The sequence below is a fragment of the Phascolarctos cinereus genome, unplaced genomic scaffold (genome assembly GCF_003287225.1).
Source record: "Phascolarctos cinereus isolate Bilbo 61053 unplaced genomic scaffold, phaCin_HiC Scaffold_2;HRSCAF=192, whole genome shotgun sequence".
NCBI classification, from domain to species: domain Eukaryota; kingdom Metazoa; phylum Chordata; class Mammalia; order Diprotodontia; family Phascolarctidae; genus Phascolarctos; species Phascolarctos cinereus.
The window spans coordinates 135,959,245-135,987,119 of NW_027555625.1; the positions used below are offsets into that span (position 1 = coordinate 135,959,245).

Sequence of the window (27,875 nt, forward strand, 5' to 3'; positions counted from 1 at the left end):
GAAACTACTCAACAACTCTCTAGGTTTAGTTTAGAAATGATTAGCTTTAGAATGTGAAATAAATTGTTTCTGGCAGATTTGTGCCTCAAATGCAAAGTATATTTTTTAAATTTTTAATTACTAGTTCTATCAATATTTTTTCTTGGACAAAAGTTGTTTTGGTTTTTTTTTTTTTTGGTTGGGAGGGAGAAGGAATGAGAGAAGTCCTCATCTAGGTCTTTAGGGCAATGTTTGCAATGAAACGAAGGATTCTGAGATGGAAGTGAAGTGAGAGGGCACACAGAAGGGAGATGGCGTGACTATGATGGTGGGTGAGTAGGAGAGGGATCCCAAGGGGGTGCATTAGGGTTCGGAGGAGGGAAGCCTGAAAATGACGGACAGGCACAAGCAGCCGACCTTCCTCAGCGTAACGAGACAGGCGGGAGAAGGACACCACAGCACCAAGGTCGGGAAACGCCAACCGCGTCCGCGCTTGCGCACTTGCAACTGCTACCCTTTCGCGCCTTCCTTCCGCCTCCGCCCCACCCCCTCCTTCTCCCCCACGGCCCCTCCCCCCTCGGTCGGCTTTCCCTCGGGGTGATAAGAATTTGGACCAACAAACTGGGCTGCGCTGGCCCGCGTCTCTATGGTTGGCGAGGCGACCGGAAGGGGAAGAAGGGAAGGAGGCGGATAGCGTAAGGATCGGGGCTGCTGCCGCCACCCGGACCGAGGCGAGATGGCGGCCGCCCAGGTGGCGGCGGAGGCCGACATGGTCGCGGAGAGCTCGGCGGCCGGGGAGCCGGAGCAGCCCAGGCCGAAGCCCAAGACCGAGGCGGTGGCGGCGGCGGCTGCGGCTGCTGCTGCTGCGGCGGCTGCGGCGGCGGCTGCGGAGGCGGAAAGCGACTCCTTCCCGGAGGACTACGGGCTGATGCGCCTCGACTCGCCCACCTACGTCCTGTACAGGTAGTGGCCCCGCGGCGGCGGGAGAAGCCCGCACCAAGGCCGCCCGCCCCCCTGGCGCCTCGGGCTCGCTTCCCTCCGGGGCGGCGGGGGCCAGCCCGGGGCCCGCGGCTCCCTCGGGGCCTCCCCTCGGCTCGGACCCCGCGCCTGTCTTCTCCGCAGCGTCCCGGCGCCTTTGGGCCGCGTCCTGCTGCCGGATCCCCCACCCCAGCCCCGGAACCGTTGCTCCCCTGCCTCGCTGCCTCCCAGCCCCGGTGCTGGAGGAGCTGGAGGCCCCTTCTCCGTCCTCAGTGACCCCCCCCAACCACGTCGTCCGCCCGCCTTGCCGCAGCCCCCCATCCCTCGACCCCAACCACGCCGCCGGGCCCGGTCCCGCAGCCCCCACCGCCCCCCTAGGCCCGCAGCCCCCCACCCCGTGGCCCGCAGGCTCGGCCGGCCTGGGCTGCTGCGCTGTCAGGCCCCTGCAGCATGCTCACACTCGCTCACTCACTCGAGTTTTTGGAGAGTTAAAGGACTCTCCTGTTGACTCTTAACTCGGACCCTACTGGAACCCACCCGTCCCAGACGCTGGCACCAGTTTAAGATTGTGGAATTAGAGTTGTAAGCCACCTCTGAGCCCATCTAGCCTTGTTCTCTGATTTTACAGAATAGGAAACTGGCCCCGAGAGGGTAAGGAATTACCCAGAGTCACGCAGGTAATTAAGTGGCAGAAGTGGGATTTTAACTGGGATCCTAAGAGTCCACTGATCTCCAGCTCCACCACTACCACTACTCTTTAGGTTGTAATTAGAGCTTTTTAAATTTTAGGATCCGTTGTCCTCCCCGACTCAGTAATGATTAGTGCCGTTTTTGTTGTTGACGTCTTTCTTGGGCTAATGTTTTCATCCGTGGAGGGAGCTTGTGGTGAGGAGTAATTTATCCGACCAATGCAACAGCCGCATACAAGATGTGGCTGAGGTTGTTCTTGAATCCTGGGCCTTCCTGACTGAGAGGCCAGTTTACAGGGCCTCCCCTGCCAGTGTTAGTATCGTTCACGTTTTGTTCAGAAGGAGAAACAGGCTCCAAGAGGTGAAATGAAACTTGGCTCTGACTCTTTAAGGGGCAGAGTGGGGATTCCATATCTCCTCTTCTGATTCCCAAGTTTGGTGCCTTTTCCTCCACACCACCCTGCTTTCTAGTTGAAAACAACTCTGATCCTTCTGGTGTGTTTAGGGGTATAGGTGGTGGAGAGAAGTTGTGAATACCATTCATGTCCTCTGCTATTTTGGATAAGGCCTCCGTTTTCCAGACTCTTAGACACCATTTCCTACCTGCCTTCAATTTATTTTTCAGATCATAGAACAAGGCTACTTATATAAAGGAAAATTGTGTATTGGAGGGAAGGGGGTGGTAGAGTAGAATTGCAAATTCCTTGAGGAGGAAACGATATATTGGACTAGTAGACATCCTGTGATTAAGAATTCACTACCTCCCGAGAAAACATATTCCACTCTTATCCACATTTAATTGTTAGCAAGTTTTTCATTTTGGCCAGCTGACATCTATCTCCCTTTTGGATCTTACATTGACTGGGCCCATTTGTGTCCCGTGGGTCCAAACAACACGAGTTTAGGCCACCTACTTTAAAAAAAGCAAATGGGGGCAGCTAGGTGGCACAGTGGATAGAGCACCGGCCTTGGAGTCAAGGAAGACCTGAGTTCAAATGTGGCCTCAGACACTTGACACTTACTAGTTAGTTGTGTGACCCTGGGCAAGTCACTTTACCCAGTTTGCCTTAGTTTCCTCATCTGTAAAATGAGCTGGAGAAGGAAATGGCAAACCATTCCAACCTTTGCCAAGAAGACCCCAGATGGGGTCGAGCGTAACTGAAACAACTGAACAGTAACACTTTAAAAATAAGTTTTTGTTGCATTTTGTTTTAATACCACAGTGAATTCTTCCCCAAGTGAATGTTCCCTTGTACAAAGAAAAACAATTAAACCCTTTTATATATAATGAGCCTTCAGTGATTTGTTCTTAGTGACCATTTTTTACTCTTTATTTCCGGCCCCCTCAGAAATAAAGGGAACATAGGTTGCCTAATTCAGTTTCACCTGGCAAAGAGAATTAATTAGGAAAGATTGCCTCATATTCTTTGGGTAATTGTATTTAAATGATCTGAAAAGCAGATTGGGGGCAGGTAGGAAAAGGATCCCTACAGTGCCCTAAAGTGTGGAAAAAGTCCTATCCAGAATAGCAGAGGATGTAACTAGTATTCACTCCACCACTTAGACCCCTAAATATACCAGAAGGATCAGAGTTGTTTTTTTGGGGTTTTTGGCCAGGCAGTGGGGTTAAGTGACTTGCCCAGGGTCACACAGCTAGTAAGTGTGATGTATCTGAGGCTGGATTTGAACTCAGGTCATCCTGACACCAGGACTGGTGCTGTATCCACTGCACCACCAAGCTGCTCTAGAGTTATTTTCAAGTAGAAAGTAGCTTGTTGAGGAGGCACCGAACTTGGGAGTCAGGAGAAGAGATCTGGAATCCCTGTTCTGCTCTTGCATTTTTGCATGCATGTTATGAATAATTAAAAATCAGTGGAAATGTTATGGAATAGGCATAAATTAAATGCTTTGCAGCTGCTGTAAAACCTATAACCTTTGCCCTAGGAAGACCAAATACTGCTTTTTTTCTGAAAGTATTTCCATTTTCTGTTGTTGCTGTTGTTCCAGGCCCTAGGTCTCACATCTTATACTAACTTAAGTGCTCCTAATGTCTGTCTCCCCATTCAAATGAGATAATATTTATAAAGCACTTAGCACAGTGCCTGGCATGTGGTAGATACTGACTAAATGCTTATTCCCTTCCATTCCTGTCACCAGTACTTTTACACAATGGGCAAAATTTCGGGATTGACTGGATGTCAGAAAGCTATACTGTCATCACCATTGTGGATCAGCGTAAAAAGTTTGTAGTTACAATTTAGCTGTATGTAAAGATAAATTTGTTCTTATGGGTTAGATAGTTCCCCCCAAAGATAGTAGTAACCTTCAGTGGATGACATTAGATAGTTTACAGTAAGCTGTGTGGTATTGTGACTTTAAAATGTCAAATTCCTAGTAAATTGTTATTCCAAAGAAGAAATGCTGACTGAAGTAGAACCGGAGTCTGAAGACAAGAGTCTTTTGAATTACAGAAATCTGGTGACTTCTGATCTCTGACTGGTGCATTTAGATTCATTTCTAAATTAGAAGCTTTGTGTACTTGTTGCAAAGACTTACTGTTCTATTCAAAGACCTTTCTGTGTAAAAAAGTTTTTATTATTTTTGTGAAAGAGAAGATAATTATGAATCCTAACCTTATTTGATAATACTGTAAAGGCTTAAGATGAGTAGTAGCAAAATGACTTAAGTTTTTTGTTCTATGGGATTTTACAGTATTTATGTGGAGGCGTCTATAAGAGCTAATGTTTAATGAGAATAATATTTGTCATTCTTTAATCTAATAAACACCGTAGTCCTTTTTCTTTCTCTTATCTGTCTGTCTTCAAGCACTGAAAAGAAAATGTATATTTACAGGGACAGACCAGAATGGGCTGATATAGAGCCGGTGCCCCAGAATGATGGGCCAAATCCAGTGGTCCAGATAATTTATAGTGAAAAATGTAAGTTTATTTTTGACTAGTAATTTGCACGCAAGTGAGGAAAATTCAGTGGGCAAGTTGCAGTTTCACAGTTTTTGTGGGATAACTAGAAAGTCAGGTGCTTTGTAATAGCTACAAATAAGCAAATGCCATTAATTGCTTTGGAGTATATTTTATAGTTACTGTTGTTTCAAAATTTATCATATGCAAGAAATGGATTGTTTTGCCATGTTAAAAAAGTTGTCAAATAACATAATCACTTGTCTGTAGTTCATGATATCGTTCTTGTTTGCTATATGGACTGTACAATTTAACTTGTGAATGAGTTCGTATTTTATTTGATCTGTTTTTCACTCTATTATTTCATTACTCCATTATAATGTATGCTCACATGAAAAACACAGGCTAATATCATTTGAGGCATATACAAATGAGAGTGAATTCAAACCTACCGTATTGATCTTAAATCACTTTCTTACTAACTGTTCCTCTACTTTTTAAAGATTCAGAAGCCATTGACCTTTCTGATCTACCTTGGACAATTAATGATGATATAATACTCTGAGCTTAACCCTTATTTTACTATCCAAAGACAAATTTGAGCCTTGTGTGAAATCTGAATCTGTTGATCTGTTTTAACCACAGTAGAACCTTGTTAACCACTAAAAAGAGTATTGTTTATATTTGTCAGGTTTTTATTTGTCCATGGAACAAATACGTGTGTGAGTATTTAAATAAGAGCTATTATAGAAACTTCAGAGTAGGGATTGTGTTATATAAGATACAGCACAGAGTGTAGGAGGTAATGTGGATGTTATAGTACTGACTTTAAATGAGAAGGATATTTGTTTGTAATACTTTTGTATTAACTATTCTGTTTCTAGTTAGAGATGTTTATGATTATTTCCGGGCTGTTCTGCAACGTGATGAAAGAAGTGAACGAGCTTTTAAATTAACTGGAGATGCTATTGAGCTAAATGCAGCTAATTATACTGTGTGGTAAGTGATCATTTACATTATTTTTAATTATTCAGATGGCTCATACTCACTATATATGCCATAGTGGCAGGTTGTCTAATTCTTTAACCTACGATCTTTGTACTTGGACAAGTCCTTTAATTTCTTTAGGTCTTGATTTCCTCATTTTTAAGGCAAGGCCATAGAATTAAAGCTTCTAAAGGCCCAGTTCTGAATCTCTGATCTATATGTATTCTCATAATTTGAAAAAAACTACAAAACCCTATTGTAACTACATAACCCTGTTATAACCCAGATTTTAAAGTGTACCACTTAGATTGTCATGTAGTTTGGGAATCTTTTAATGCTTTCCCTTCAAGAAGCTTACATTATACAGGATAGGTATGTGTGTGTATGTAAGTACATAAAAAATAAGAGCAATTTAAATTGGGGAAGGAGGGCGCTAGTAGCTAGGGGGTCAGAAAAAGCTTCTTGTAGAAGGTGGCAATTGAGCAGAGTTTTGAAGAAATAAGAGATTCTAAGATATATAAGTGAAATGGCAATTTATTCCAAACATGGGATAATCATTTCAAAGGCATAGAGATGAGAGATGGAGTATTGTGTTTGAAGACTTGCAAGAAAGCTATTTGGCTACACCTTGTGAAAGGTGGGAAGGAAAAGAATATGTAATATGGTGTCATATCTGCCAGAAACAATTTAACGTTAGTCTAATACCCATACATTTCTAGCTTAGAGGGATAATTCCCCCATACCCTTGGACATATCTCTCTACCCTAAGACAATTTAAAGTAATGTATGTAAGAATTTTGAACAAGTGGGAAATCACAATATATTGAGATGCAGTTCTTCCTTGACCATTCCCCTCTAGGATTTTCCTGATGTAATCTTAAGAGAGTTCCTGCCTCTGAGCAATATTTTAAACCATTTTGAATGGAGAAATAGACACTGCCCTTAAGTATGCGCAGTACTTCTGGGAATAGGAAGGGATCTAAACAAACTAGGCAAGAGATATTCTTTGTTAGAAGTTTAATTTCCTTCCTTAACGATTTTCTTAAGAAAGTTCTTTTGTTCTTGACCTAACCCATATGAGAGGACAAGTGTGGAAAAGGTTTTTTAAGCTGGCAAAATATTTGTTAGCATTTCTAGAGAAGCTAAGAAGTAGTTTTTAATATACTTTCACATTAGGAAGAACATAAGCAAAATTATTAAAATAATCTTAATATCTAAAATTTTGCTGTATTGTTTATGCAAAACATTTTGAGTAATGAAGTTTTTGATGATTGTTATTTTGGTGTAGGCATTTTCGGAGAGTTCTCTTAAAGTCTCTACAAAAGGATCTAAGTGAAGAAATGAATTATATTACTGCAATAATTGAGGAACAGCCCAAAAACTACCAAGTCTGGTAAGATAAGCAAACCTTTTTCTTTCTCCTGTGTATTGTAAAATTATTTTTTAGTGCTAAAGATCTTCTTTTAAGAGGCGGTCAACTTGGAACCAGAATACTTGGGTTCAAGTTCTAGCTCTGCTACTTATTAATTGTATAACCGTGGTCATCTCTCTCAGTTTGGCCTTTTGTAAAATGAGGAAAATACTACTCAGACTACATACCTTATAGTTTGTTATGAAGGAAATGCTTTATAAACTGTGAAATGTTTTATGGACTGGAACTATTCCTGCTATTTAATACTTTGAATAGATCTGAGATTTTTCTTACTTCAGTTAACTTCCTCTTCCTGTGCAGATCACCTGTGTAAGTAACTATGTACACACAAGGTATGTACCATGTAAATGGAAGGTAATCTCCAAGTGAAGGCACTATTGTCATGGATACAAATGTGATTCTTCGCCATGTTCCTCCCGCAAAATCCTCTATAAGGGACACTCCTGCTAGGTAGACATTGCATGGGTCATATTACAAAGAATAATAGTCCATGTGTTACCTTTGTTCTCATTACATGACTGGTTCCCACCACCTGATTAGGAATTTCCTGGGTGTTATATTTTATGCCACTTCTTACATGCAGTAGTAATGATAGTAGCTGATATTATATAGCACATTAAAGTTTGTAAAGCACTTTATATACATTATTTTATTTGATCTTCATTATATGTATTTTTTTTTATTTTTTATTTTGGCTAGGCAGTGGGGTTAAGTGATTTGCCCAGGGTCACACAGCTAATACGTGTTATGTATCTGAGGCCAGATTTGAACTCAGGTCCGCCTGAATTCAGGGCTGGTGCTCTATCCACTGTGCCACCTAGCTGCCCCTGATCTTCACTTTAAAGAGGAGGAATCTGAGGGTTAGGGGTTTAAGTGAATGCTTGTGGTCACATAATCTACTAAATGTTAGAGGCAGAATTTGGATGTAGGTTCATTGTGATTCCTAATCCAGCATTATTTCTAGCACACATCATTGTTGGTAATATGCTGTAGCCTACTTATACCCACTTTAAGTCTCCATTGCTCTTCAGGTCACCTATAATTTTGATTCTTTGGAAATTGTGGTGTTCCATGATTAACAGCTATGTAGCATCCCAGAAAAATACTGTCATTAAAAAGCTGATTTTTTTTCCATATATTAATTTGAATATATTTTTTAAATACACGATCACTTCATCATCATCATCATCATCATTATTATTATTATTATTATTATTACTATTATTATTATTATTATTATTATTGGCTAGGCAGTGGGGTTAAGTGACTTGCCCAGGGTCACACAGTTAGTAAGTGTTATGTGTCTGAGGTCAGATTTGAACTCAGGTCCTCTTGAATCCAGGGCTGGTGCTCTGTGCACTGCGCCACCTAGCTGCCCCCGAATCTATTTTTTCTGTTCAATTCTGTGCCCAGCTCATTGTTCAGTTAGCGTCACTCCAAGATAGATATTGATTGATTAACCGGGTGGACTGCCCATCCATCTGCCTGTCTTATTCTGGGCGACAGCCATTCTTTATCTACTTGTTTTTTCCTAATTGGATTGCTAAGACAATCTCTTTTGAGCATTCATTAATCTCATTGAGGAAGTCCTATAATATTCTGGGGTTTGATGTAATCAGCACAATATCATCCATAAACAGCAACATCTGGAGGACTTCAGCAACTATAGGGAGTTCCTCTTCCATTTGGATTCTGTGCAAGATATCCTCCATGACAGGTGAACATCTTTGGTAAGCATGCATCTCCCTGTATTATGCCTCCTCTGGTGTTGATAGAAGATCAACTGAACAAACTCAGTGGTTCCATCTATCAAGGAGTCTTATATTATTTTAACATATGCATAGGAGACACATTATTGGAGGAGAGTGTTTAAGGCTACATTTTATTATACTAAGTCAAATGCTTTATTATAAATAAAGTATAAACAATTAAGAGGCATTATGTCATAGTGAATAGAGAGGTAGACTAGGAGTAAGGAAGACCTAGGTTCAGATCTTGCCTCTGACCCATACTAGCTATGTGACCCTGGGCAAGGGACGTGGCCTCTCAGTGTACACTAACTAGGTAACTAGGACTAGGGAGTAAAGACCAGTCATTGATATATATTAGTAGCGAGGGTTTCTTCACAGAGCGTTCCCTACATTGATGAAATCACTGGTTTGAACCAGACAAACTCCTTACATTTTCCTGAATAGATTGCTGGGATAATCTCTTATGAGTAGGTCCTAAATTTCATTCAAGAGTTCCTGTTTATGGTCGGGATGGATATAGTCCTAGTAAACTAAATTGTTCATTGAATGACTGAAGTTTGAACTCCTTTAGGAAATTGTGCAAACCTTAGTTCTTACTTTCAGCAAGGATTCTATTGATATGTGTATGTGTAGATTGTTCTCATTATGGATTTATGGAGATGAAAAAGTCAGCATGTTAGTTGGTATCTGTTGCTTATTCCTTTGAATATTCTTTTGGGGTATTAATACCATCTATGACTCTTTGTCAGTCATTCAGTATTTTTCCAACTCTCAGATACCTTGAAAATTAATCCTTCAGTGCTTTCAAAACAGTCACTTCCAACACAGATTTTTTTTTTTCGTGTGCCTTGGTCTTCCTGGCTTCACTTATAGTGCTGTTCATACTTTCTCATGTAACATATTAGGCACTAAGGTATTAAGAAGCCACATGTGGTAGATGAATTGTCTGGAAGGTAAAAATAAGGAATTGTGGAAGCACAGGCGGATTTGTTCCATTTTTTGTTCTAATTTCTTCTGTAAATTCTCTTAGGATGATTCTGCTTAAGTGGGTCTTACTCCAAGTCTTCTGAAGATTTTTTCCCCCTTATTATTGTATAGTATGGTATAATCTGTGTTCTGTGTATATATGCTTGTATGTTTCATGTTATTTTTTATGCATGTACACAGTAAACTTTTATATAGTATGATTGAGCATTATGTATTCTCTTGTATTAATTTTTAAATATTTAGCATATAAACATACCTTTCCTAGTATCATTAATTGGTTCTATGAAAATATAATTCATTTCCCTATTATGTTATGAGAGTGGTTCCATAGAAATATTATAATTGTTTGATTGTACGGCTGTTGCCAAAGGGTTTGGTTGCAGCTGTAGGTGTTATTTAGAAAACAGCTCTGGTGAAGGCAGTCTTATGGGAAGGGTGCCTGTGTAATAAAACATACTGAGCAGTGCACATCATTTAATCTTTCTTTGATACCATCAATAGGCACTTTAGAATCTTACTGTTCTAAGGTCCATAATCATGGCATAACTTGACAGAGAGGAGGATTGTAGGTTGATAAATGTTGCTGTTGTATAAAATGTCAGATAACCACCTTTACTCTATATGTATTTTCTGTTTACTTATATTTATAAATATTTTTAATAAAGAACATTTTTGCTATTTTTGGCCCAAATTGACTGGAGATTTCTTTTATCTTCAATTGAGTAACAGCTTATATTACAGAATATAATAGCAAGCTAAAGTTCTCCTGCCACTGCAGCTGGCTGGGTCACCTGTTCTCATTTGTAAAAGAAGGAAACTAAATGATATCTAGAGGCCTTTACAACCATGAGTGTATGTCTACAGAGCAGCTTTTCTATTTTGTGATACTGAGTCATTGCCAAAAGTCTTAAAATTTTTTAAAAGATGCTACTAGTGGTTTTGTGTTATTGTGGAAAGGACACCAGCTTGGCTCTGGAATCAAAGCATCAGGTTCCAGCTCCTATCTCTGAGATTTATATGTGATCTAGACTAAGTGTCTTCACCTCTCTCAGCCTCAGTTTCTTCATGTCTGAAATGAGGGAATTGAGCTAGATGTCCTCTGAAGTCCCTTTCAGCTCTGGATCTGTGATCCTGTGACCACTTAACTGACAGTTGAGTTCTGTTCAAGATTCCCCAATTCTCCCTGGACTTGGTGGCAGCAAATAGAAATTAAAATCTTTTAAAATCTATGAGAAGTTGTTTTTATTTATTAACCACATACTTTTCTATGTATGAAGTCTTACACTACATCCTTAGGGAAGACAGAGAATCAAACATTGTTTGAGAATAAAAAGAACTTGATTTCATGTTTGACTAGCCTAAAGCCAGCCATATTAATTTCAGTGTGCTAATCAGTTGGCCCTGAAAGTTGGCATTGGTTTTTAATCAAGTTTTCTTAATTAAATTCTCTCATACCACTGTTAGGTTATGAATTCTGGAAAGGCAAGAGGTATATTTGTCAAATTCTTAAATGAATGATTCCTAACCAGACCAAGAGGCTTGTTGTATAGTTTTGTTGAGAGTAGTGATGACTAATGGGAAATGTTGGGATTCTTTTTTTTTTTTAACTTTAAGAAATCCACCATTATGGTTGCACCTTCTACCAGTGCAGACCGCAACCCCTTTATGGGCCATCTCATGAGTTATTGTAGCAAAAAAACTGTACCTAGTGTCCGTCTTTCAGTTATATGGAACTCTGAGAGTGTGTGTTTTATTATTTTTATACAATACCACATTAAAATCCATGTCATTTTCTCATGACAGCCTTTCTGCTTTATTGTAGCTTAGTAACTTTACTGAACAATTTAGCTTAGTGGGGGTGGTGACAGCAAAATGCTTGCTAAATTCTGGGTAATTATAATGACCAGTCTTGCTCTGGGACAATAGATGATGAAATACAAATCTCTCATTTCAACAGTGAGGGGAGCTTACAATTAGAAAATGTTAAATACTGTTAGATGAGGTCATCGTGAGTTGGTTTTGCTTGACTGTTTTTCTTTGTTACAAGGGAGAGTTTGCTGGGGAGGGGGCATGTGAGGAAATGACTATATCTAGAAGTAACTTATATAGAAACAGAAAGCATCTGTTCAAACTCAGAAAGAAAAAGCTCTGTACTGAACTTCCCACTACTCTACATGGCCTTACTTTGTCTAGTTAACCCTAAAACACTTCTGAAGAGGTTTATGATGATCTTCCTGGCTAATGTATTGCCATAGTCATTCTTTGCTAATTCAAGTTCATCCATTCTTTGGAGGTTTAGCTAAACTGATCTTTTCCTCATTTGTGTTACCTGACTCATAAATGATTTGTACTATGCCATCTGTAATTTGTATCAATCCCTGAGGTGATTTTAATATGTTTTCTTCTCCTTGGGTATTGTCAGCTCCTTGAATTCAAGGGCTGTGATTTCTACTGAAGACAGTGCTATGTATGCAGCTGGGTGTTTAATTCTTGTTGTATCAAGTTTGGTGACTTGTGCCTAGAGGGTGTTTAAGAATTGATTATTGGGGGCAGTTAGGTAATGAAGTGGATAGAGCACCTACTCTGAAGTCAGTAGGACCTGAGTTCAAATCCATCATCAGACCAGACACTTGACACTTACTTGCTGTGTGACCGTGGGCAAGTGACTTAACCCCAATTGCCTAATAAAAATAAAATTAAAAAAAAAGAATTGATTATTGAATTCACTTAATATTAAGCAATGTTTATGTCATTTATTTGGGGCTTTAGGCACCACAGGCGAGTATTAGTGGAGTGGCTAAAGGATCCATCTCAGGAGCTTGATTTTATTGCTGATATTCTTAACCAGGATGCAAAGAACTACCATGCCTGGCAACATCGACAGTGGGTCATTCAGGTACTGTCTTCTCTGTTGTTTGTTATAACAATTTCAACTCACATTTATAGAGTTGTAAAGTGTCTTGCCTATATTATTATCTTAATGTGGAATCTAGAGTTTGTCTTAAAATAAACTTTAAAATTTAAGTCTTATGTTTTTGAAGTAAAACACACAAAGTAATTTCCATATAGTTTGGATTTCCTAAAGTGCTTGTTTGAGTCTTTTAAAAAAGAAAACCTTTAATGTTGGTCAACTTTGATGTTTTCTGTAGGTTGAACTTGAATATGTTGATATTAAGTCTGTTAGTGAATAATATATCCAAAAGTTGCTAAACAAAGTAAAACTCGATTGAAATTTTAAAAAAAGCCTACACACAATTTATTCCAAATTTAAAATGTCACAAACCTTTTGCAAGTACAAAAGAAAGCAGAAAAGGTCATGGAACAAAGAAAGTGTCATCAAAATTTTTCTTGGGGAAATATTTTATATGTGACTGCCTTTTAATGATTTCCCCAGTACAGATTGAAACTATTTCAAATACAGCCAATTCACAGAATATAGCGTTAATTAAATATTTAGGCTTTTGGACATGTTCTTTAACAATAAGAGCATAAATTTAGAGTAATTCTTTTTTTCCCCCTCAGTGGCCATTTTTCATGTTCCTAAGTTAAAATTTTATGTTAAATAGAAGATAAAAAGTAGCAATATGATATGCTCTGAAAAAAATTATATAAGATAGCATACACTGAAATTGTTTTTCCTTATAAAATTTTTCCCATAAATGCTATTTTCCTTACTTGTTTTAAGAAGTAAAAGATCTTTCCTTTAAAATTCCAAGCTTCCAACCAAGTTAGATTAGAGTTGTCCATTATTACTTTAATAATCCTTTTTTTCAGAGGCGTTTAGAGGATGCAACACATCACTCAGTTTAGCTCAAAGTTTCAAAGGTGATAATTCCAAAGCCCCTTGCAATTGTCATGTGATTTCAAGATTGTAAAAACTGAGCGCATGTAATTCCATTTTTTAGTTTTGAATCTAATATATTTGATTGAATTTGTACAAGTTAATCATCACTTTAAAAAAAGGAATAATTTCACATATGATTGGCAAATAGTTAAAATAAAAACAATAAACTTTAAAAAAATAACTCTATATAGCTTTCCACATAGAAAACCTTAGTTTGAAATAGTTTGACCGGTCTTTGATGTTTGGTGTTCCTTGTTGAAGCTTTTCCTAAGGAGCTATATTGTATAATCATAAATTTAAAGGAATATAAAACTTAGCTTTTCACTAAAATTAGTATTTCCTGATTGTACCTAACCAAGTCTATTTTAAAATGAACTATAAAACTGAAATTATTACTGACTAGTTTGCCAATTATTGAGTCAAATAAAAATCCAGCCTTTTGTCAGTTCTTATTTTCTTCATCCTCTCCATAGCATTTAAGGAGTGAAACTCCTTAAAATTCTGCTTCCTTTGGCTTTTAAGGAACTGTACTTTTCCTGGTTCTTCTGCAACCTTTGTGATTGCTTCCTTTCATTCCCCTTCCCTATTTCTGTAACAGCTCAGTGCCTCAAACATAGTAAGTACTTAATAAATGCTTGATGACTGAACAACTTAACTGGTTCCTCCTCTTATCCTCAGTATTTTCCTAGGCTCCCCAATCTACTTTGTTATTTAAAAAAATTTTTTTATTCTAAACTTAAATACCAAAAAATAATATTACCATATTGCACAACACCTAATAGAAGACAGTGAATGGAACCATTTGTTGTTGTTGTTGTTGTTTTTTAAGAAAAGTATGTAATAAATGTAAACATCATTTTCAAAACTCCTGCTTGGCTGCTCTTTCCTTTGAACTTCTTCCTTCTGTTCTCCTTTGCATTTTGGGGGAAAAAAGTTTCAGTGGTCCTCTTTCTTTCTTTCTTTTGCATCATTATTACTACTTCTTCCCTCTTAGCTTGCCTCCCTCCCCTCATTTAAAAGCAAAAAGAAGAAAAAACGTTAACAAGTAAGCATAGTTAAGCAAAACAAATCCATATCGTGGCCATAGATAATATGTCTCTTTTTGTACCCTGAGTCTGTTGTTTCTCTGTCAGTAGAATGATTACATGATTTATCATAGTTCCTCCTGGGAGGCATGTTTGGTAACTGCATTGATCAGAATTTTTAAGTATTTCAGAGCTGTTTTTCTTCACAATGTTATCGGTCTTGTAAATTGTACTGCTGGTTCTGTTCACTTCACTCTGCATCAAAACATATTACCTAGAATTCTCTGAAATTTTTTTGGTCATTTCTTATAGTATAATGATATTCTATTGCGTTTATATACACCACAGTTTGTTCAACCATTCCCAAATTGATGGGGACTCACTTAGATTCTAGATTTTTTCTGTTTTTGTTTTTTTTTCCCCCCACCTTTTAATCTCCGCTTTGGGATCAAGAAGTTTATTTTGTGGCTGTTTCCTTCCAGGTATCATTTCTCTTATCCACTTCCCAACTCCAACTGCATCCCAGGCTTATATACCTGTTGAGTTTGATGTATTTCTACACCAAACTGTGGATGTGTGTTCAACCCACCTTTGTTAATTTGAAATAAGAGTGAGGCTTATCTGAGTTCTACTGTTCACCCCCCCCAATATAATCTTCTCATACCTTGTTTAGTTCTACCCCCCCTTCCTCATTTCTGTACTAACGTATTTCTTTTACCTTGCCTTCTACTACTCCTTTTATTTTATTTTATTTTATTTTATTTTGCTAGGCAATGGGGTTAAGTGACTTGCCCAGGGTCACAGAGCTAGTGAGTGTTATGTGTCTGAGGCCGGATTTGAACTCAGGTCTTCTTGAATCCAGGGCCAGTGCTCTATCCACTGCGCCACCTAGCTGCCCCCTCTACTACTCCTTTTAAAACACACAGAATAGAACCAGTTCACTCTCACATCCTGTTTTTAACTCCCTCAAATATCTTTTAAATATGTTATGTTTCTGAAGTGACATTTATTTCTTCAACCACCCCACTTTTAGAATTTTAGCTTTCTCTGATTATACAGGCCCTTCTACATACTCACATAAATTCACTTTTTTCTAAGTTTCTCTGGACTTTTTTAATTTATGTTTCAGTGTTCCTACTCAGCTCTGGTCTTTTCATCAGAAATGCTTGAAAGTCCTCTTCCATTAAAAGCTCTTTTTTTTGTCCCTGTAGGATTATACTTAGTTTTATAGAGTAAATTATTCTTAGTTGTAAGCTTTTTTCTTCTCCCTTTTGTAGTATTATATTCCAAAATTCATCCAAAAATTCCAAAAAGCTGCCAGGTCTTTTGTGATTCTGATTGACTTTGATATTTGAAATGTTTCTTTCTGGGTACATTTATTTTTTTCTTTAATGTGGGAGTTTTTGATATTCCTGGGACTTTTCATTTTGGAGTTTGTTTCAGGAAGTGATTAGTGTATTCTTTCTATCTTCACCTTGCTTTCTGGTTCTAATAATAGAGCTAGGCAATTTTTATTTATGATTTCTTGAAATACATTGTCCAGGCTTTTTAAAAATAATGGTTTTCAAGGAATCCAGTGATTCTTAAATTTACTTTTCTTGACCTTTTTTTGGTCACTTTTTTAATATTAGAATTTCTTCAACTTTTTTCAGCGTTTTGATTTTGTTCTAATATTTCTTGCTGACTCATAAAGTCATTGATTTTTGTTTGACCTAATCTAGTTTTCAGGGACTGCATTACTTAGGTAAAATTTCCTACTGTCTCTTCAAAGCTTTATTTTCCTGTATAATTCTATATTTTCCAAGTACAATCTGTGTCTCACTTCTAATTATTTACCTTCATCCCCTGTATTTTTATTTTATTTTTGGAAGCAGTCAGGGTTAAGTTAGTTACTTGCCCAGGGTTACACAGCTAGTAAGTGTCTGAGGCCAGATTTGAACTCAGGTCCTCCTGACTGGAGGGCCAGTGCTCTATCCACTGTGCTCCTTAGCTGCCCCTTCATTCCCTTTAATACTTCGAGTTTCCCCACCTACTATCCCCTTTTCCAACTCTCCTACCCCCATCAAAGCAGTTTTTCAGTATTCAATATCAATGTCCTTTTTCCTGTGTGAAACTTTCTTCAGCTAACACCGCCCCCCCCCTTTCTCTGTTCTCCAAACATATGTTGCATTAGACGTGGAGGCAGATGAAAGAGCACATTGGACCAGAAGACCTGGATTTGAGTGCAGCTTCTGTCTGCCACTTGTTAGCTATGTAACTTTGAGCAAGTTGCTTAACATTTTGGGGTCTGAGTTTCCTTATCTGTAAAATGGGGACGTGCAAACAACCTCACTTGGTTGTTGTAAAGATCAAATGAAATAACTTGTGATAGTACTTTGTAAACTATAAAACACCATCCATATATAAGTAACTATTGTTTCTGTAATGATCTTATTCGTATTTAAGGAGAAGGGACAGTACACAGTTAAAAGCAGCTTGCCCGGTTATAATTTATTGATGTTTAAAACAAAGGTTATAGCAAGGACATAGGCCACTTTGGTCCCCTTTGTCTTCATTCAGGCCTGCTACAGCACATTTGAGTTCTATCCATGACCTGATCAAATCTGCCAACACTGCTGACTGACCCGAATGGCTCCTGAACATTGGAGTTTAAGCTTTTACTCAAGCAAAGGAAACTAGAGCACTTTACAAACGCATCATTGTAGGATAAGGAGACTTCTGGCACCTTTGATTACATCGGACCTAAGTAAGCTTATTAGATAAGGATGCATACAGGAGTAGGTAACATTACTTTGGTGCTCAATAGTTAGTAGGTTGTTTAATTCATTAGTTATTCTAGTTGTTTCTGGCCACGTTCTTTCTTCCTTCCTCTAGAGGAAGGATGCCTAGACTGACCAGACTGTATCAGTTATTATTACTTCTATAAAAGTACAGACCATACCTTTGCAGTTAGTTCTTAGTTGTTCCCTAACTGTTAGTCTTATCTAACAAAACAAAGTCTTAGAAAGCAGGGGCTGTGTTTTATATTTAAATTCCAATTCACATAGTGTTTATCATAATGCTGGGCACATAGTAGGAGATAAGTACATTCCTGTAGATATGCTGAAGTCAAAAGAATTATGGAATTGATTTATTCGTTATTGCTCTATCCTGGCAAATTTGTAAATTGTTGTTAGTAGAGTTCGGCACTGAAGCTGAGGCAGTACTGTTTTGCTTTCGGCCAACTTCATTAACATGCTGCCCTTCTCTGTTTCCTTTTGGCTCTCACCTAACAACATTTCGATTTCAAGAAGAGCCTTTTAAAATAAAAAATATTTATTATCTACTTCCTACTCCCAGTAGAGATGTGAGCTAGAAAGGAGAATTAGAAAGGATGAAGGCAGCTCTCCTCAAAGGTGAGGCTAGAAAGGAATTACTGATCAGGGCAATGAATTGGGAAAAAAAACTTGTTCCTTTTGAATTTTATCTGCATTGTAGGCTTCTTTTTGTTTGAAATATTGACATAATTGAATTTAGACATTTTGGAGTTTTCTAAGAATTCCTGATTCCCAAAATAAAAGGGTTAGAACGTCTCTAAGGTCTCTTGCAGCTTTAAAAACTTTATTCTTCATCACTATTAGGACAATCAAAAGTTAACTAAAGTTTATATTTATACAGTGCAATTTATATTGAAGTAGCTAGACTATTAATGATGAATTTTTTTCTTCAAAAAAACTTGTTCATTGTTATCTCTTAGTGAGGCTTATGATTTTGAGTAATGTAAAATTTTTAAAAATGCATATCAAGTGTAATAATCATAGAATTCCAGATTTGTCTCTTTTTTTTCTCTTTAGGAGTTCAAACTTTGGGATAATGAGCTGCAATATGTAGACCAACTTCTCAAAGAAGATGTGAGAAATAACTCTGTCTGGAACCAAAGACACTTTGTAATTTCTAACACTTCAGGCTACAATGATCCTGCTATCCTGGAGAGAGAAGTCCAGTTAGTATACTTCTAGAGTGACTGGTTACATTTGTAGTTTTTTAAAATTCTTTTGGGGTCATTACCGCAAGAGAAGTCATATTTTTCTAGTACCCTTTGGCTACTTTAAAGGCTTATTTTAAAGGTCTGCTAAATTGCCTCCAGTGCCTCCAATGGAGGCAACATGATGTGTGGTGATTATAGAGCATTGAATATAGAGCAGAAAATCTGGATTCAAATCCTGCCTTGTGATACCAGGGACTTACACCTTAACTTCTATGAGCTTCAGTTTTCTCATTTGGAAGACAGGGCTAATAAAGTGTTCCAGTGATGGTTCAAGGAGATGTGTCAAGCAGGAGCTCTTATCAGTAGAATATAAGCTACTTGAGATCAGAGACTGCCAGAGGATAAGAGATCTAAAGTTAGAAGGGAACTCAGGCTATTCTAATCCAGTCCTACATTTTAAAGATGAGGGAACTGAGGGGAAATGACTTGCCCATAGTCCCACAGATAGCAAGTATCTGAGGTGGATTTTGGTCCTCTGACTTCAGACACAGTGAATGTTTTTTCCACTGTACTGTGCCATTACTCTCGTTCAGAGTATGAGCTAAATAAATGGTTGTGGATGGATTATTTATTGATTGATGTGGAGGCATTCATAAGTTCTCAAAGGCTGTGGAGTACAACCTCTAGCAGGTCATACCAAATTGTCTGTTGTCTAAGGACAGGTCTAAGTCATGTCACCAAGATTATCCTGGCTATAACCACTCATTAAACCATCTGTGTAAGTTATGGAGGAATTACTGTCTGTACCGGTAGGGAAAGTCCGTGGAATCAGAGCTTTGAAATTTTGAAGCAATCATCAAATTATATTTGACTTATGTGAATATTCATCCCATTCACAAAAAATGTCAAGCTAAGTACTACTTTGATAAATAGTACCTTGAAGTAGCAGAGTAGTTTTGGAGCTAGAAATACCCAGTTTAGTGGTAAATTTTATTTATACCTCTATAAGGTATCCATGACAATGGGTGGGGTAGCAAGCTCTTATCTTGGTTTTAGCTTGGTCTTAGCTTGGTTTTATACTTGAGTTAATAACTTGCTTTAGAATTTATTTTTAAAGTAAAAATTTCTGTCCTTTTTAAACCTAGTTTAAGGTAGCCAGTCATAGTCTGAGTTATAAAAGTCATTTCAGTAGACCTAAATACTACATAACGACCAGAAATGAATTCAGACAGTATTTCTTCACCATTGAGAAACATTAAGTAACTATTTGTATGTTATTCTTTGGAATAGTCCTTCTGGTCTAATTATTTAAAGTCAGTACTCAGTGAAATCAAATTGTTCTTAAAACTCATTGGGAAGAGAGGAGTATAATGGATTCTAAATTTCAAGGTAAGACAGTGAGAAGTTAGGTTTTGCAAAAATGACTTTTACTTCTCGTCTTTCTGTTCCTTGCATAAGAACTGGTTCATAATTCTGCTTAGGGCAGTTACCTGTTCCAGTGGACAACAATATTCAGGTCAGAGAATAAACGAAAATGTTCATGTAACTCTCTAGACCATTTCTAAAGCCCAGTGCTGATTTAAGTGCCTTGCTAATTTAAGTATTTTTGTAAAACAAAGTTTTAGTGCTGCATTTCCCTTGGAATTCATGGTAATAAGACTTGACCTTACTTTAATGCCTTCCATAGGTGAAAGAATGATGAGGGAGCTCTTTTTCTGGACCATTTTGCAATTTAATGCTATTGTTTTAATTTAGAAATATTTGAGTGGATCTCTGATCTTGTTGAGTTGGGTATTCCCTTCAGTGGGTCAAATCACAACCTGTGCATACCTTCTCGTCCTGTTCATCCTTTGCCTTGTCCTCTCATAAATCCTCTATAAGAGGGATAACCAAGAGATCTCTTCCTCTAGGTTTGGGTCCTTAAATCCTACTTCTATAATATTTTTTGTCATCTCTTATGTATGTCATTGCTAGCAATGTATATAAAGCTCTTTGCAAACTTTAAAGCATTACATAAATACTAGCTGTTATTACATGGCCTTTCAGGTTATACCAGCAATTTTTATTCTTCAGAGAAAGTGTTCCTTAATTTGCGGTTATATAGCCTCACCTAGTAGAAGTATATCAACTGCAAGCCAGATGGGAAAGTCCTGTGGTCCGGGGGGGGGGTGCAACAGTGAAACAGATATTAATGCCTCTTTTTAAATGTCATTTCCACTGATAAAATACCAGTTTCTGATATTGAACCATTTGATAGTGCCAAGGATTTTGGTGGCAAGAATGTTCTTTTCAGGATCTTTAGTAGCTATGATTGTAGCATCTGAAGGAGCAGTTGACATGCTGCATCTCCAAAGGGGTCACTTTCCAGAATGGTGGCAGCAGGTACTGGCCTGGAAACATTGCTGTTCCCAAAGCTCTTGTTTCTATTTGAGTCAAAGAGGAGATGATGGGAAGGTGGCACCTGCCCAGCACATACTGCTTCCCATCTTTTCCTCAGGGTACTCCTTGGCTTCAGCTAGGCTAGACTACCTGTCCTTTGAGTGGCAGCCCATGGGGATGACTAGCCCTCGAAAGAGCCACTTACTTAGGTGATGGCTCTGAGAATTGGCCTTGAAACAGAACCAGAGGTCTGGAGGATGCCATTCTCAGGGTTCCTGTGCTTATTTACTTCTTGATGGAGTTGGTGAGCTATTATTCCACATGATGATGAGAAAGTAGGGTCCATTCCTCAAGGCTGTTTCTTTTATCAGTGTTGACTGGGGGTTGGGCTAGAGGTAGGTCTGGTGGTTTGAGGGGCACAGCTGTTCACAGGGTTCTTGACTCAGGATCCTTGGCTATCCCATCAGGGTCTGAGGAGATATGGCAGGCAAAATAGAGGTGGTTTAACTTGCCTGGCACATAATACATGCTCTTTCCCCTCTGGGTGCCCCTATTCTTTGGCTAGACTGGCTTGCCTCCCTAGGCAAGTTGTGAGTGGTAGTTAGTGGGGATGGCGGACCTCTTTTCTATAAGAGTTACTTCCTTGGAAAAATGTTGTGAAGCTTAGGCTTTGAGAAATAGGACTAGTGAGCTACAGGTATTGCTTCAGGGCACTTGTACTTATCTGTCTATTGGTAGAAGTTGGTCAGCTGCTGTTGCCATTGGTGATGAGAAAAAAGGACTTCTTTCTCTACAGTGATTTATCCCATCATTATCTACAGTTTCTTCCAGTTATTCCTTATCTTCTTAACCACTCCCTGGTGTTTTGAGACTTCCTCAGCATTCTCAAAATTGTGTTGCCATTTCAGCACAGATTTTTTTTTGTGTCCCTTGTATGGTCCAGCTGCTTTTTCTGTCTTTTTCTCCTTTAATGCCATTTCCCCTTCCTCATGTAGTACATTAGAGACATAGGTGTTTAAGTTCCAAATACACTTGTTCCACTTTCATCTCTTTGACTTTTCAGTTTCATTTTAAATGCTCTTTGGATAATTTGTCCTAATTGATCTCACACCAAGCTTAGCTATGTGACTTTAAGGATGTTGTTTAACCTGTTTATCTCTCCATTCCTTCTTGTTATTTTATAATGTAGTAATACTTTTATTCCACTATCCACCTCTGTAAAATTTGCAAATGATCCATGTCTGACATGTTTTTCCATTTGACCCAATGATTATGTTTTCTAACTGAATTAGTTTTTAGGGTCTTTAGGCCTCCTTGGGGGTGGTGATTGCTTTACATCTGTTAAACTTTTTGAATAATGATGTTACACATCTCTGTCTTTGTCCCACTTAGCTTTTTTATATCAGTTGGTCAAGTTGGAGCTAATTTGGTATTGATTTTCAGCTTTGCTCTAACAAGTGGTTGAATAGTCAGCATTCAGAAGGTAGTCCATTGATTCCTGATTCAGAAACGACTCCACAAACCAGTACCAGTTCCCTGTCTGTTAAGTAAGATAGCCATTTTCATTTCTTTGATGTCATTCAATTTACAATAACCATTGCCTTCTGACTTTTGAAAATGAGGCTTCTATGAGTCTATAAACTCATAGCCATTTTTATTTCTTAATTTTAAATCATATTTTTTGCTATCCTCCTCAGACCTGCTTTGTCATTGAAGTTACCATGTTAAGGTAGATATTGACTAAGTGTAGAGGATCTATTTCCTTATCCTCTCTAGTAGTTGTTGGTATATAAGCTTTTCGTATTGTTTTTGGTTTTTAGATTCCATCCTTTTTGGTTTTTTTGTTTTCATATCCCCTACATTTTCCCTTATGTCTTTCCTTTCTCTCCCATTCCCAAGAATCCATAAAAAAGATTTTTTTTTAAACTGAGAGGGAAAAAAATTGGCAAAACTGATTACAGTTTTTAAAACTGATTTCATTTGCAGGGTTCCACGCATATGGAGCCCAGCTTCTACAAAGGAGTGTGGGAGAGGCATCTTCTCTATCTCTTTTTGGGACTAAGCTCAGTCTTTATAATTTTACAACAATCAGTTTTTATTATTTTCTGGTGGTGGTTCTTGTCCATTGACATTGTTGCAGTTACTGTGCATATTGTTTTCCTGGCTTTGGTATATAAGCTTTAATTATCTTCATAATGCTCATCATGAATCCTATAAGGCAAGACTACCAAGTGTTTCCATCAAATGGTGTTTCTTCTTGTGAAACCAACTCTGCCAAATCTTTTTTTGTCTCTCTGAGAACTTGTGGGTCAAACCAATTTCCTGATAGGGTTCTCTGATTTCATTTATATATCTTCTTGGTCTTTGGTCAAAGAGTTTCTATTTAGAATATCACCAGGAAAATTAATGTGTTTAGATGATCTATAAGCCATCCTTAGCACTTTCTGCTACTCCACTTTGGCAGGTGCCTGAAAGCTGAAAGGGGACTAATGCAGGACACAGAAACATTTTTTATTTTTTCATGGGTTGCTTAAGGCCAAAGAATTTACCACAGAGTGGCCAGTCTACAGTAAACCTCTCCATTCTTAGGTTTTAAAATTTTTTTATTTATTGTGAGTTCAACAATCATAAACATTTCAAAATGTGAAGAGAACCATATGAGAAACTGAACTTCTGCCACATACAGTGTTTTAGTTATTTTTAAACACATTTCTATGCTTAACGAAGTAATTAGACATTTGTCTATTTTTGATCTGTCTTGCACTTCTTCCGTCTGTGTAACTTATTAAATGTTTTAGTGGTGCTCTTTTTATGTTTTTAAATTTTAAATTAAATTTTATTTTTCAGTTAGTAAAAATCTGCCCACTCCTACCTCCCACTTAAGAAGGAAAGGAAAACAAAACACCTGTTACAAGCATGTATAACTAAGCAAAACAAATTTTCACATTGACTATGTCTGAAAGAAAAAAAAACTATGTGTGCATGTGTGTATCTCATTCTGCAATTTGAGTCTCTTATCTCTTTGTCAGGATATACTTCATCTTTAGTTCTCTGGGAATTGATTGGATATTACGCTAATGGGAATTGCTATCTTTTAGTGCTGTTTGACTTTACAATATTGTTGTCACTATAGAGATTGTTCTCTTGGTTCTGTTCAGTTCACTCTACATCAGTTCATGAGTCTTCCCAGGTTTCTGTGAAACTGTCCCCTTCACAATTTCTTACAGCACAGTAGCACTCACATTATGATGGTCATCAAGTACATTGATCAGTCAAATGAACTCCCTTATAGGAAAAGCCTTTTTCCTTAATGGGCTGTATTGTAAAGCAGTCCTTTCTCATTTCTGCACTAGTCTTCTTGTGACAACAAAATAGCTAGTGTCATAGTTTTTTCTTTTTACTTGTCAGTTCTTCTCACTTCATTCTATATCCATTCATACAAGTCTTTTCTTGGAATCCTGCAGTTCTTTCTCTTCTTAAGTTAGGGGTCCTCAGGAAGCAGACAGTCTCTGGGAACATAGTGAGAATATTTCTAGAGTGGTAGCCTTCCCTGTGTTGGCATAGCCTTCAAGAAAGAATGTAGTGTTGTCACCATGAGCAATCAGGGTAGAACTTTGGGCATCTTTAATCAATGACTACATTCTGAAAAGCTAAGTTATACGTTTCCTTCTTAGTACATAGCATCAACAAAAGTATTTGTAGATTAATAATAATTTATAAGTAATTTAGAGATAGGTGGTGCAGTGAATAGGGTACTGGACTTGGAGACAAGAAGACCTATGTTCACATTCTGCCTTAAACTTACATGGTTTGTGACCCTAGGCAAGACACTTAACCTCTCACCTTAGGGTTCCTCATCTATAAAGTGGAGATAATGTCACATATTTCTCAGGGTTGTTGTGAAGATAAAAAGCAATGATATTTGTAAAGCTCTTTGCAAATCTTAAAGCAATATATATTTGGTGGGGAGGCAATCAGGGTTAAATGACTTTCCCAGGGTTGCACTGCTAATGAGTGTCCGAGACCAGATTTAAACTCATGTTCTCTTGATTCGAGGGCCGGTACTCTATCCACTGAACTACCTCGTTGCCCCAATAGCTGTTATTGTTAATTAGTTTCACACTGACCTGGCTAATTTGAACATAGAACCATAGTTCTTCCATCTTCCTTCTTCAATTATGTACTGTGACCAAAAATAATAGTAAAGGTGAAGAAAAGTTAATTGGTGATACTGCTTTCAGTCCAGGAGCAAAGAGCATAATTACTCCTTGTTTCTGTTGTGATCTTCCTCCACATGAGGGAAGATTCTGTTTTCTACTGCTGCCTTTGAGGGGGCTATATTTCCTCCTCCTCCTCAGAATTGGCAGGAAATATGAGAAAGAAAATGTATAAATAAACATTATTTAATGATGCTGATCACTAGAATTTATATCATAGTTTGATGACTGAATGTACTGTATTTAGGTGTGACTAATTAAGAGATACCAAAGGCAACTAAAAAACACATAAATGGATAGGCGGGAGAGAGAACTAACCTTAACTAAAGCTAAGTTGTTTGCCTAATTCCTTTGGTTGTGTGATCTTTTCTAAGTGTTCATGCTCCTCTCTATTTCTCTTGTCAGATATACTCTAGAAATGATAAAAACAGCACCACATAATGAAAGTGCATGGAACTATTTAAAAGGGTAAGATGTTTTTGATTTGAGATTTTCATTTTTAATTTTAAGCACTCACTTTATCATTAATGATGATAAACTCTTAGCTTTTTAATTTTACATACATGAGGTTTGGGATGGAAAATTTTAAATATAAATTTAAATGTGGATTTAATTTTTATAGAGGTCATACATGCAAAAATAGGACATTGTAAATCTATTTTTCATTCAGTCAACAAGCATTTATTAAGTTCTTGTTATGTGTCAGGCACTGTGCTAAGCACTGGGGATACAGATACAAGCAAAGACAGCTTTTTTCCTCAAGGAACTTACATTCTAATGGAGGGAGACAACACATAAAAGCAAGCTGTGAAGGATTGTTGGCCTGGGGCAGGAGGAGCTTCCCTGTGGGAGAAAGGGGCCTCTCTGAAAACTTCACTTTAACCTCCTTCCCCACCAGACTTCTTAGAACTGCTAGTAAGTAACACGTGGTCAGATTGAATTAATTTAGCATTTCAGTCCGAATTTCTTTTAACTTTTAACCTACCTCTTTTTCATTAACTGTGAACCAAAAGACAATCAAATGAACCCCCTTATAGGAAGTACCCTTATTCCTGGTCTAGTCTTATGACTACAAAGTAGCCAGCCACTTTGTTCTCTTTTCTTTTTCCTTGTCATTACACATTAGAAACAATTTACCTGAGGCCATCTTTATGTAACTGGCAAAGCACAAAGACTTTCCCTTGTCTTCGTTTTAATTCTCAACGTATTTTTTCTTTATTCTAGGATTTTGCAAGATCGTGGCCTTTCCAAGTATCCCAATCTGTTAGAGCAATTGTTAGATTTACAGCCAAGTCACAGTTCTCCCTACCTGATTGCCTTCCTTGTGGACATATATGAAGATATGCTAGAAAACCAATGTGACAACAAGGAAGATACACTTAATAAAGCATTAGAGGTGAGCTAGTAGGACTTACATTCTATTCCAGGCAATCTGATTTGCATTCTACATCACTCCTGATACTTACTAATAAAGTCAGCACAGTTCAACTAACTCTCATAGGAAGTCAGAACTCACTTATAGTTGGTTTGGGATAGCATCTTTCAAATTTCCTGTCATATAGACTTCTTCTCAAGCTGCCTTAGGCAGTGTTCTTGCCATCAAATCAATACCAGTGGTTTATGGTATTGTTCTGGTGCTTCTGTTTTATCTGTTTCTTTCTTCTACCAAAGAGGAAAAAATACTGACATGTTAAAACATGTTAACAGTGATGAAAGATTAAAAAACTGCCCTAAAATTAATTACTAGTAGGACCTGTTAGGTATTGGCTTAGAGCACAGTGGGGTTGGCTGTAAATGGAATTATATCTTAAAGTATTACTATTTTTCATTTCTAGTTATGTGAAATTCTAGCTAAAGAAAAAGACACTATAAGAAAGGAATATTGGAGATATATTGGAAGATCCCTTCAAAACAAACACAGCACAGAAGGAAGTTTGCCAACAGATAAGCAGCAGTAACAGCATTCAGAAGACACTAATGGAATAGTTTTATTTTTAAAGAAACTTGGAACAAGGAAGTGTGACATGGCTTAAAACCAGAGGGATCATTTCCTTCTACCTGTGTGGGTGTGTGACAGCAAGTGCATTGCACAGGTATTGCTTCCTAACAAGCACTAAGCATAATAAGTACTCTTTGGGCACTGCTGCTATTCAAACTAACTCTAGAAGTATTAATTTGGCTGTCTTTTTAAAGTAAAATAATTCCTTAAAATAACAATCCCCAAATGAATTGTTGAATAATAAATAATTCCATGTTTGTTTATTTTTAAAGGCCCTAAACAGTCTGTTCTTTTCACCTATTTCTTACCACTCAGCTCCTTCCTAAATAGTATATATGAATTCAGACTTGCAGCGGTAACAATTGCAGATAACTTGTATGTTGTGGAGGTAACATAGACTATAAGTAAGGAACACAATTGCTGCAGTACATTAGAGCTATTACAGAAGCTGCACTGGTAATATCTTGCTATCGCTTTCACTGACTAAATGACAAAATGATTTTGTAATAAAACTGTAGATACACCTGAAACAGTATGTAGTGGTGGTGTGATATTTTGTTTTCATAGCATTTAGCTGGTTCCCCTCTGAGCTTAAATCATGTCATCTTATGAACCAGTTGCAGGGGAAGTCCCGTTGGTCTGGGGGGTAAAAAGCACAGAACTGAAAACAGGACCTTAAAAGACAAAGTTCCCGGAATTTTCTATTCCAGCCTCAGTAAGGTA

General features: G+C 37.8%; 1 protein-coding gene across 1 annotated transcript; it reads left to right on the forward strand.

Annotated features, from left to right (window-relative positions):
* The first annotated feature begins 557 nt into the window (after positions 1 to 557).
* Positions 558 to 27,682, forward strand: FNTA (farnesyltransferase, CAAX box, subunit alpha). Its single transcript, XM_020969562.2, has 9 exons — positions 558 to 942; positions 4,473 to 4,585; positions 5,449 to 5,563; positions 6,840 to 6,944; positions 12,491 to 12,617; positions 18,424 to 18,572; positions 25,559 to 25,621; positions 26,378 to 26,549; positions 26,989 to 27,682. The coding sequence occupies exons 1-9, from the start codon at positions 716 to 718 to the stop codon at positions 27,109 to 27,111; spliced, it is 1,194 nt and encodes a 397-aa protein (XP_020825221.1). The 5' UTR covers positions 558 to 715; the 3' UTR covers positions 27,112 to 27,682.
* Positions 27,683 to 27,875: the final 193 nt, after the last annotated feature.

Excerpts from the sequence above, each read along its gene's own strand:
- FNTA (XM_020969562.2), top strand. The coding sequence starts at position 716 with ATGGCGGCCGCCCAGGTGGCGGCGGAGGCCGACATGGTCGCGGAGAGC. Across the intron at positions 4,586-5,448 it reads GATAATTTATAGTGAAAAAT|TTAGAGATGTTTATGATTAT; the intron begins GTAAGTTTATTT and ends TTCTGTTTCTAG. Across the intron at positions 6,945-12,490 it reads CCCAAAAACTACCAAGTCTG|GCACCACAGGCGAGTATTAG; the intron begins GTAAGATAAGCA and ends TTGGGGCTTTAG.